Here is an 11,223-nt window from a genome sequence, read left to right as displayed (position 1 = left end):
GGCTTTAGGCCTCAAAAAAAAATTACTAAGTAAAATAGGCCCCAATATTAAAAAAGAAATATATTTTTAGATAAAAAAAACTTTACTTTAAAGTTTGTTTTAGGCCTCATTTAGTGTTGGTCGTCCCTGACAACATTGTTTTTATTATAGAACTTTATAGCGCAAATTCCTATCTCCTATTGTTGCTGAAGATATGTGCTTTAGTTAGGCTATCTCTCTAGCTTATCTAATATTTGCTTCATGTGGTCTGTTTTGAGACAGATTAATGCTCCTGTTTGAGGGTTGAAAGAAACCATATCATATGAAGAACGCTATTATTTATCTGCTATTTATCTACTTAAATTTCCATGATGATTTTTTGCCACATGAATTATCTAAGTTAATTTAGTCAAATTATTGAGAGTCCCAAGAACAGTTTAGAAAAAGATTGCGGGGACATCAAGAGAAGTTCCATGCATTTGTGACATTGTTAATTATTCAATTTAATTTTTGTTTTCATATTTTTAAATGATACTCAAATGTGGGGTGTTCACGGTATGTATTGATTCAATTTTAGGGAAAAAGTCATCCGATTTAGTCATTTCATCATCCGATCAATTTTTTTTTAAATATGCACCAATTCGATTCAATTTTTATTGATTTCGATTTTTTTTTGTTAAGGAACACGATAGAACAAGAATATATAAGAAAAGAACAAACAAGAAAGACCAGAGCCTCACAAAGGAAACACCTAGAGCATCAGCTAACAACAAGCTACCCTAGCCCTCAAGCCGGGAAGAGATGAAAACCAGGCCAGTATCCTGGGTGGCTCCATGTTTAGCAAAAAAATCCGCGCAATCATTTCCCTCACGAAGCGTATGAACCAACTCAACCCGCCAATATTAGTCCAAAAGGTCCTTAACATCCCAAATAAGCGAAGCGTACACATGACAAGGAGGGGTTCCAGACTAAATTAACTCCACAGTTTATACTTTTCAAAGACTTTGTAAATATCAAATGCAATGAATATATAGAAATTAATTTCAGAATTAAAGGACTATGCACTATTAGTGTAAACAAATTTTACACAAATTTTACCCTAGCCCTTAAAATATATCTTCACTTTAATTAAAATTTAAAGCTAAAATAATTATTTCTCCTACTACCATGGTGTGACATATTTACTTTACACTGACAGTGCATATCTCACATTACAATTCTAAACAATAAAAGTTTGAAAGAACAAAAAAGTCTAAAACAAATGACCGCATTTATCATTCTTCACTCAATACCCTTAATTAACGTGTGGAGTAGTGTTGAAGAGATGAATACTAGTGATAATCACAATTTTGGAATTACAAAAGTTTGGGTAATGTTTCATCCACACCTCTCTTTTGAGGTGGAGAGGTGGAATGATGAGAGAGATAGGAAGAAAAGAAAAAGTAAGAGAGAGAAAATATGAGATGTGATAGATGATAAGATGAGAGAGATAGAAATAAAAAAATGTGAAAATGGAGTGTTTAAAAAATGAGGTGTGTATATATCATTACTCCAAAAGTTTAACAAATGCAACAGTATATCTAAAAATAATAGTAGTAATAATTTTTTCTAAAATATAATTAGAGGGTCTTATATAAAAGAATACAATTTTTTTTAAAGAGTCTTAGGTAGCGTTTGGCCTGACTTTTTTTTAACTTAAAAGTTACTTTAAAGCTAAAGATAAAAATAAGAGCTTTAAATATAAGGTTAAAGTTGTTTGGTAATTTTCATATTTTTCCACCTTAAATAACATGTGCTATTCACACGTACTCATCTAAACATTTTGTCAAACACTTGACTTGCGCTTTTATATACATGATCAAACCTTCACAAAGCTTCACGACACTTTTGCCCACAAGTATTATACAGATCAAACACAATGGTCAAAGCAAATCTAAAGGAAGCAATTTTGCAATTTAAAAAAGTTTTCATCCACTCAAGTGACTCAACCCATCTTTCCAGACATGGTCATTTCCCTGTTGAAAACACCAAAATTAACCCTTCCATAACACTTTGAAATTGATTTCGTCAACAATATCAGTAAAAATCAAAATAGAAACAAAAATTTGTGAAGAAGGAAAGGGTCTTGTTCCTGTCAATTTTTTTTTAAATACCATGTCTTGGCCTGTGACCACCATGACAGAGTTCATCCTCCTTTTCAAACCATCACTTCCAAGTTTCATCCTTCTTTCTATTCGACCAGTTAGCGGATGCCCTTTGATAGCATGTAATGGTGAAGAACGAAGTTTGATGATTAGTGACTTAGCGATCCACACAATAGATGCATGAAATAAAATTTAGCCTTTTCAAAAAAGCTCATATTGATAGCCTTGGCTTATAAGTTACTTTTCTTCATTTTCTTTGTAAAATTTAAGGAGCTTATTTTTTAAGGAGCTTATGTTAAAATCTGTTTGGCCCAACTTTACCTTAAAAGTGACTTTTAAGTCAGAAATAAGCTGGGCCAAACACTACCTTATAATTAAAAACGAAAAGAGTAAAATTTATATAAATCTCATCAAATTAATTAAGAATAGTGTCCATATAATTCAATTACTCTACTTAAATTTGATTAAACAAAAACTATTTATAAAATAATGGTAAAGTGTGTGTTGCTACTTGCTAACAAATCTAGAAAAACATGTCATCAGTAGTACACTTTTTTTCAATGATCCACAAACTTCAAAAAGATTAAAATGAAAACAAGAAAGATGTGAGAGAAAGTGCAATTATCACAGGGGTAAAGAGTCAACCTATCCTTTTTGGATGCATGTATTTTGTAAGGCTTTCAAGAGTCCACATGTTACGTCCTTTATCTTTTGTACCTTTTCTCTTCTCCCTCTGACTCTCCATGAATGTCACAATTTCCGTTACAATTTCTTAACCCTTTCAATTAACCACTCTTAAATCAGGATTATTAGAATAATCAAGTTTATCTCTTCACATGCACAATCCCACACACACAGCACACACTGACCTGAAACAGCAGAATCAAAGAAGGAAACAGTTACTGAATCACTATCTTTTAATATTAATCTTCCTTTCATACAACAGTAAAAAAGAAAAAAGGCACAAGTATTTTATTACTTTCCTTTTTGTCTCCTTTCAATTTTCTGTCTATTATTTTTCTTTTTCCAAAAAGATTGGTTTTTGATGGCACAGTCTAGTATATAAGACCATTTCTGAGAAACCCAATTCATTTCTCGAGGTTCCCTTCTCTCTGATGAACAGAAACAGAGATTTTCACTGAAGGGCTAGTCCTCAGTAGTCACAGATTTTTTGCTTAACAAACAGAAACCTGTTTTCAAAAGGGATCATTTCATTGATTTTCAAAAGAACAAGAAGAGAAGAAAACAAAGGCAAAAGTGGCTACTTTGATGAGTTTTGGAGGTGTTTTTGAGAACAAGCAAGGTGGTGAAGGTGCTAAGATTGTTGCAGATATTGCTTATAACCAAGATAAAATGCCCTCTGGTGCAATCTCACAGCCTCGCTTAGCCACACCCACTTTGGCTAAATCCATGCTCAACTCTTCTGGCCTATCTCTAGCCCTTGTGAGACACCTTTCGCACATGTTTAGATACACCTTAAAAAAACCACGGTCGATCAAAATCACAGTAAACAAACAGTAGCAATTTCATTTAGCTTTTGTTGTTTTTTTACTGTGATTTTGGTTTGCCGTGGTTTTACAATAGTCTTTTAGTACTATTGTTGCTTACTTGCCTGCATTTGTTTTTGTGTTTTGTTAATCATTTTTGTTTGTTTGAAAAAAACACAGCAAACAAATATTGATGGGCAAGGAAATGGGCATGGGAATGGATTGATACATGAGAATTATGAAGGACATGGATTGAGAAGAAGCAGAGAAGAAGAGCATGAAAGCAGATCTGGGAGTGATAACATGGATGCTGCTTCTGGTGATGATTTTGATGCTGCCGACAATCGTCCAAGAAAAAAGCGTTATCACCGACACACTCCTCAGCAAATACAAGAACTTGAATCGTATAACACATTTAACAAAAATTGAATCCTTTCTTTTCTTTAGAACATTGCATAGAGTTTTGGTTTTGGATAGCAATTTTTTGTGGGGTTTATTTCAATTTTTATAATTTTGTTTATCTTGTGGATTAGGCTGTTCAAGGAGTGTCCTCACCCGGATGAGAAGCAAAGGCTTGAACTCAGCAAAAGGCTTTGTTTGGAAACCAGGCAGGTCAAGTTTTGGTTTCAAAATCGAAGAACCCAAATGAAGGTATTACTAAGTGCATGTTTCGAAACTCGTCCGAAAATCAGGGTGAAACCAAAATCATAATTCCTAAAAGCTACAGGAAAGTTGCTTCTGTCTATTATGATTTTGAATTCACAGTTGTGGTTTTTGATCGAGTTTCCTGGTATAGACTAATAGAAACACACTTTTTGTCAACATTTTCTAGTCCTTTTCACACATGGGGTTCTGATATGTTGTTTTTGTTTGTGTTAGACTCAATTGGAACGCCATGAGAATTCCTTGCTCAGGCAAGAGAATGATAAGCTGAGAGCAGAGAACATGTCTATTAGAGAAGCAATGAGGAATCCAATGTGCTCAAATTGTGGTGGTCCTGCAGTTATGGGTGAGATTTCACTGGAAGAACAACATCTTAGAATTGAAAATGCTCGTCTCAAGGATGAACTAGACCGAGTTTGCGCACTTGCTGGCAAGTTCTTAGGCCGCCCCATTGGCCCTCCATTGCTAAACTCAAGTTTGGAGCTTGGAGTTGGGAGCAATGGTTTTGGTGGATTGAGCAATATGCCATCAACTTTGGGTCCTGATTTTGTGGGGATATCAAGCCCTTTAGGCATGGTAACACCGCCGCCGCCACCGGCACAATCAACTAGAACTACAACAGCTATGATGAGTTCTGGCTTTGACAGATCAGTGGAGAGGTCAATGCTTCTGGAACTTGCTTTGGCTGCAATGGAGGAGTTGGTTAAAATGGCTCAGACTGGGGAACCTCTTTGGGTTTTAGAAGGGGGAAGAGAAATTTTGAACCATGATGAGTACAATAGGACAGTGACCCCTTGCATTGGGTTGAGACCCAATGGTTTTGTCTCAGAGGCTTCTAGAGAAACTGGCATGGTCATCATCAACAGCTTGGCCCTTGTTGAAACTTTAATGGACTCAGTAAGCATTTCAACTACCAATTCACTTTTCTTCAAGTTCTTTTATTTTTCTTCCCTCTACTTGAATCCCTTTTAATTTCTTGGCTGTTTATCCAATTATTGTTCTTTAATTTTACAATAATGATACTTGGAGCCTCCATGTTTGGTTTATATATCAACAAATTTAATTTACTTCACCAAAAGAAAAAATAACTTATCTCAAGACATTTTAATTTGTTGAAGTAATTTTAATTTGTTGAAGTAGCAAGTTGGTACTTCAATACAAATTTGTGGCTTATAGAAGAAACTCTTTAAGCTTTTGCGGCATCCAAGCATACACTATATATCACATTTATTATTTTTCTTTTTTATCTTCGTTACTCACTATAAATGCTTATATCCGTTAATTATAGTTATATGCACTATACATATACATATGTTTACCAATATTTTTCTTAATTTATCATCTTATGTGAATATTTATGCATATATTTTCATTTGTGTTAAACTATTTTAATTGCTTTCTGTTGCCACAGAATCGGTGGTCAGAGATGTTCCCTTGTGTGGTTGCAAGAACCTCTACCACTGAGGTGATATCTAATGGAATAAATGGAACCAGAAATGGTGCCCTTCAACTGGTTAGTTGAAATTTTTACCTCACACTGCATACTCCTCTAGACTCTAGTAGCTAGCCTTTTTTCTAGTTAAAAATTGTGCTAATATTTTATTTTATTTGACCCTAGATGCATGCTGAACTTCAAGTCCTTTCTCCCTTGGTTCCTGTTCGTGAGGTCAATTTTTTACGCTTTTGCAAGCAGCACGCAGAGGGGGTGTGGGCAGTGGTAGATGTGTCCATTGACACCATCCGAGAAACTTCTTCTGGTACACCCACTTTTCTTAACTGCAGGAGGCTTCCTTCTGGCTGTGTGGTGCAAGACATGCCAAATGGTTACTCTAAGGTAAATTAATTTCCCAATTATTAATTCTTGATTATGTTTAGATACTCGTTGGAGTCATCGATGTAAACAGATTTTAGCCGTCACTCCGAGGTGAAAAAAAAGTGACTAGAAATCTTCAGGTCGTTCATATAACACTCAACTGTTATTCAAACACTCAGTATCGTGCCCAATGGCTGGTTTTATGTTTTCACTGTATTTTTAGCATCCCAAATGGTTACTTTAAGGTAATTTACCAAATGCAAACAAATGGTGACACTCATTTTGAGAAAAAAAATGAACATTTTTTAAAATTGAGATAATTATTTGCTTACATTAAACTCAATTGATATTTAAACACATTATTGATGATGGTTGTTTGGATACCAATTGATATCAAATGTTAGTATTTATACTAAGACAAATTGTGAACCAATTTTTTTATGGATTAGCATAAAAAATTGCTTATATTATACCTAGGTGATATTCAAACACACATCATCTCTAGAATGGGTAGTTTTTACTGCATTTTTAGCATCCCAATTAGACAGTAAAAACTAAAAAGGATTTACATTCTGCCAAACATTGTGTTCTGAATAGCTTTCTATAGTTATACACATAAGGCCACCTACTAAACCGTACATTCTTACCTGCTTTGTTTTTTCAATCACATTTATTGTATTTTATTGAAGAAGGGTACATGTAACTGCAACATTGTAGCTGAGTTGAGCAATATTTAATTTGGGGGGCAAACACCAGGCTAAGGAATCATGGGGCTTTTGCATTTCCAAGCAACTTAAAAGACCTTGTTGAGTGACTACTAACTATAGAACCACTCTGTCAGTGATGATTCCCATATAAATATTTTTAGCAATCTCAAAATTTGCACCTGATGAGTTAGGATGCTTCCCCTTGTATCAATTAATTTTTGATCCCATCATAAACTATTTGATTGCACACATCTAGGATAATCCATTAATTTATTGATGGAAGTCTCTATCACATAAATTTGTGTAGCATCATGAACACATTAATTATATATAGCCCTTTAAAGCAATTTTCCTTGTAATCTTGCAACCTACCACTAAAAAATTCATATGATGTTTCTATTCCAATCTTTTATTTTATATGATGCCACTTTGGTTGTTCCCCAAGCATTATTTAATTCATGAAATTGTGTGAGAGAGCCTATAATAAGGACGTGGGACTGTTATATAATAATGTTGAGTGCAGAGGCTTTGAGTCAAGATCATAGACTGGACATTTTGTCTGTTTGTTGTGATGAGTTCACCACACATAAACACACACTGCCATGGCAAATCTCGATGAGCCTTTACTCTGCACGTAGCTCTCTTGTTCTAAAATCCCGGATGACTTAATCTATAGTACCATTATTTTATGAAAACTGATTAGTACACATCAGAAGAATAGTGCACATTCAACTTAGTGTGAGAAAGAGAGAATCATAATGAAAGTGATGTATGTTAGATGTAATAACAAAATAGATAATGAAAAATATTATGTGTCTTTTAAATGTATTCACTATTTATATGTTTAACTATCATTATTATGTATTTTATGTACATGACCAAGCTCCATGACCATGAGATACCTTTGTCTGTGGTTGAGCCCAATCGCCAGGCTTTTCCATGATTTGCTTACCTCATGGTGGCTAATTATACTTAAGAGTTCCATTAGAGAAATATAATTGTAATTTTGCTCAACAACTAGTGAGGTAGTTCATTAATTTAATTTCTGTCTAGTTGAAGGTATGCCCACAGTTGGTACTCGTAGTTGTGAGACTGACTACCCCACAGTTACTAATTAAGTGCATGTTTGGGAAAAGTTTTTTCTAACTAGCTTTTGAATGAGTGAATGGTATAATTGATTCTAAAAATCTGATGTGAACATGTTATAACTATAAGTAATATTTCCTTGGTATAGCCCTATATAGTTTTTTTTATAAGCATAGTCCTATATAGTAATCCTTCATTGTATAAATTAGTAACACATCATAATTACTAAGTCAGCAAAAAAAGAATTAGAAATGGGAGAATTAGAAATTCATTCGTTCATTTACCTTGGGCTTAAATTCAACATTTTTATTAGAATAATAAGAGTAATAAAAATTGAATTGCAAACGATTTGTTCTTTGCTAATAGTTCAAAAAAGTTTAGAAGTTGTGGTGTACTAATTTTCAAGTTTGAAGTATGACATGGTTAATTTTACTTTTAGGGGTACATATATAGTATTAGTATATGACATGGTTCATTTGCATGATTGTACAGGTGACATGGGTGGAGCATGCAGAATATGACGAAAGCCAAGTGCACCAACTGTACAGGCCCTTGTTGAGTTCAGGAATAGGGTTTGGTGCACAGCGTTGGGTTGCCATCCTTCAACGCCAATGCGAATGCTTAGCCATCTTAATGTCCTCAGCACTTCCCTCTAGAGAACACGCAGGTATGAATCCATCCACCCTTAATCTACATCACTTTCATATTTGTGTGGTTGTAGCTGACCATGCATTCCTAGGAGTGGGGCTTTGCTAATCTTCACAGCATTTTATTGATGTCGTGTTTGGTAGTCTAGAGGTGTTTTTTCTCCATTCTAATATTTTATTCACTAAAAAAAAATTTGGTTGTTTGTTGTGCAGCAATAAGTGCGGGTGGGAGGCGAAGCATGCTGAAGCTGGCGCAGAGGATGACCAACAACTTCTGCGCCGGTGTCTGTGCCTCAACAGTACACCAATGGAACAAACTCAACAACACCAGCAACAACAACGCAGGTGCTGAGGAGGTGAGGGTGATGACAAGGAAGAGCGTCGATGATCCAGGCGAGCCTCCAGGCATCGTGCTTAGCGCGGCAACCTCCGTGTGGCTCCCAGTTGCGCCGCAGAGGGTATTTGATTTCCTCCGCGACGAGAGGCTTAGGAGCGAGTGGGACATACTCTCCAATGGTGGACCAATGCAGGAGATGGCTCACATTGCCAAAGGACAAGACCATGCCAACTGTGTTTCCCTCCTCCGAGCTAGTGTAAGAATGCAATCCTCACTTTCTTTCATTTTTCTCTTCTTTCACTTTTATGGCTTTCTAATTACTATAGGTTATACTTTTCAAAAAAAAAAAAAATTACTATAGGTTATAAAATTAGTTTTTGCATTTTAGCATTAGTTTTCGAAAATAATAGCTGCTAGCTAGCATAAGGTGGGGTTATAAAAAAGGACACAAATTGAAGAAACTTTTTTTGAGTAATTTTACATGAGAGCAACAACCAATTAAGTCCTATAAAAAAAAACAACCAATTAGTCTTTTATCATTAATTGTGATACCTTTTTAATTATTTATAATACTCTACATGTGCTAATCCTTGTGTTTGGAAATATGGTAGATTTTCATGTTAGGAGAAATGCGCTTATGTGCTGACTTATGAAAAACTTACATTCTAATTTCATCTATTTGTTTCATAATTGATGGCTTCTCTCTCTATTCCTCATTTGTGTGCATGGTGAAAAAACCAATGTTTGTTTGCATCTAAACATAAATACATAATAGACGCGAATAGAAAGTTGAAAACGGGAAGGGGAATGGAATGGCATAAAGTTAGTTTTGCACCATTCATGATTTGATTGTTCTATGACCAAAATGTCCATGAAACGATGAAAACGTCAATCTCACTCTGTCGCCTAGTGCTGCGATAAAAAAGGTGAAATTGAGAAGGACAGCGTTGGAAATATTTGGAACCATCTATGAGGACAATTTTGTGGCAGAAAATAGGGCAGCGTTTGTTTCAGTAAACTTTTTGCAAAAAGTCAAAATATGTGACTTTTGTCAACTTTCCAATTTTCTTCTCAGTTCTGACCTCATTATTTGACGCTAAATTTTGAAACAAACAAACGTAAATTCAGCAAAAGAAAAAAATGTGGTACCGGTTTGACTCGCATGAACTTAACGAAAAGGACAACACATAAATCTGAAAAGAAAAAAAAAAAGGTGAAAGATGATATTGGTCCCTAAAAGTTTTTGGTGGCTAGAGGAAGAAAATTCATCCATCATTCCAAATTGTGTAAAATGTCAGTTAAATTAGTCTGACTTAATTAGAAAATTATCCAACAAATGGATTAACTTGACTTATATTTTAAACTATATCCTACCATCTTTCTTGTTAAAAAAAAAGACCAATTTTTTACCATTTATTTAAAAAAAGCTAGAAAATGAAATTCTAATTTTATTTAATTTTTGGACTTTTTTTTTTGCAGGCTATGAATGCAAACCAGAGTAGCATGTTGATTTTGCAGGAGACATGCACAGACGCGTCGGGGTCGCTTGTAGTGTACGCGCCGGTGGACATCCCGGCAATGCACGTCGTGATGAATGGCGGCGACTCTGCTTATGTTGCGCTACTACCATCCGGGTTCTCTGTGGTGCCTGATGGGAACGGTCAAGGCGGTGGGGATGATCGCGGCAGCGCGTCGGGTGGGTCGCTTCTGACGGTGGCATTCCAGATCCTTGTGAACAGCCTCCCCACTGCAAAGCTCACGGTGGAGTCTGTGGAGACGGTGAACAACCTCATCTTGTGCACCGTTCAAAAGATAAAAGCAGCTCTTAACGGCAAAAGCTGACTAGCTGAGTTTGACGTGACGGCGGCACATTAGCATTACGTGACTATGTTTTGTTTTGGGGTGTTTTATTTTGTTATGAACTATTAACATTGGTGGTTAAGGATGTAATAGGTGGCGCGTGTGGGTGTTGAGTCAAGAACGAACCGCGCGTGTATAGGAAAAACTCCTTGCAGGGTGGTAAGGATCGAAGAGTGAGGATCTTTAACACAAGGCAAGGGTGGTGGTTCGGGTATTGACTCGGGTCGACCCCTTGTCTGCTTACTTAGTAGCAGAAAAACATAAGGGAATTGAAAATATATGAAAAGCAAATTGAAAAAAAATGCTTTTTTATTAGGTACATTTTATTTTATAATTAGGTTGTCATTTTGGTTTGGATTGACTTCGGAGTTTGTCTGAGTTGAATTTAGTTTCGTGTATGTTATGATGAAACTAATAATTTCTTGAAGTTTTTATAGTTCTATTTTGTGTGTCCTTAATTTGGGTGCTCATTAAGATGGACATTTCATTTTTTGTCCATT

General features: G+C 35.4%; 1 protein-coding gene across 1 annotated transcript; it reads left to right on the top strand.

Annotated features, from left to right (window-relative positions):
• The first annotated feature begins 3,209 nt into the window (after positions 1-3,209).
• Positions 3,210-11,084, top strand: LOC130728190 (homeobox-leucine zipper protein ANTHOCYANINLESS 2-like). The gene is made up of 9 exons (XM_057579558.1): positions 3,210-3,566; positions 3,791-4,014; positions 4,144-4,261; positions 4,490-5,170; positions 5,685-5,786; positions 5,892-6,107; positions 8,372-8,546; positions 8,740-9,119; positions 10,343-11,084. Exons 1-9 carry the CDS (start codon positions 3,393-3,395, stop codon positions 10,703-10,705), a joined length of 2,433 nt encoding a protein of 810 aa, XP_057435541.1. The 5' UTR covers positions 3,210-3,392; the 3' UTR covers positions 10,706-11,084.
• Positions 11,085-11,223: the final 139 nt, after the last annotated feature.

This window comes from Lotus japonicus, chromosome 1 (genome assembly GCF_012489685.1).
Source record: "Lotus japonicus ecotype B-129 chromosome 1, LjGifu_v1.2".
Taxonomy (NCBI): Eukaryota; Viridiplantae; Streptophyta; class Magnoliopsida; order Fabales; family Fabaceae; genus Lotus; species Lotus japonicus.
The sequence above is the reverse complement of the archived record's forward strand: the minus strand, read 5'-3'. Positions and strand labels throughout refer to the sequence as shown.

Bases quoted from the DNA above. Each gene is read 5' to 3' on its own strand.
- LOC130728190 (XM_057579558.1), top strand. From the start codon at position 3,393: ATGAGTTTTGGAGGTGTTTTTGAGAACAAGCAAGGTGGTGAAGGTGCT. The intron at 4,015-4,143 runs GTATAACACATT...CTTGTGGATTAG, and splicing joins CAAATACAAGAACTTGAATC to GCTGTTCAAGGAGTGTCCTC. The intron at 5,787-5,891 runs GTTAGTTGAAAT...ATTTGACCCTAG, and splicing joins GAAATGGTGCCCTTCAACTG to ATGCATGCTGAACTTCAAGT.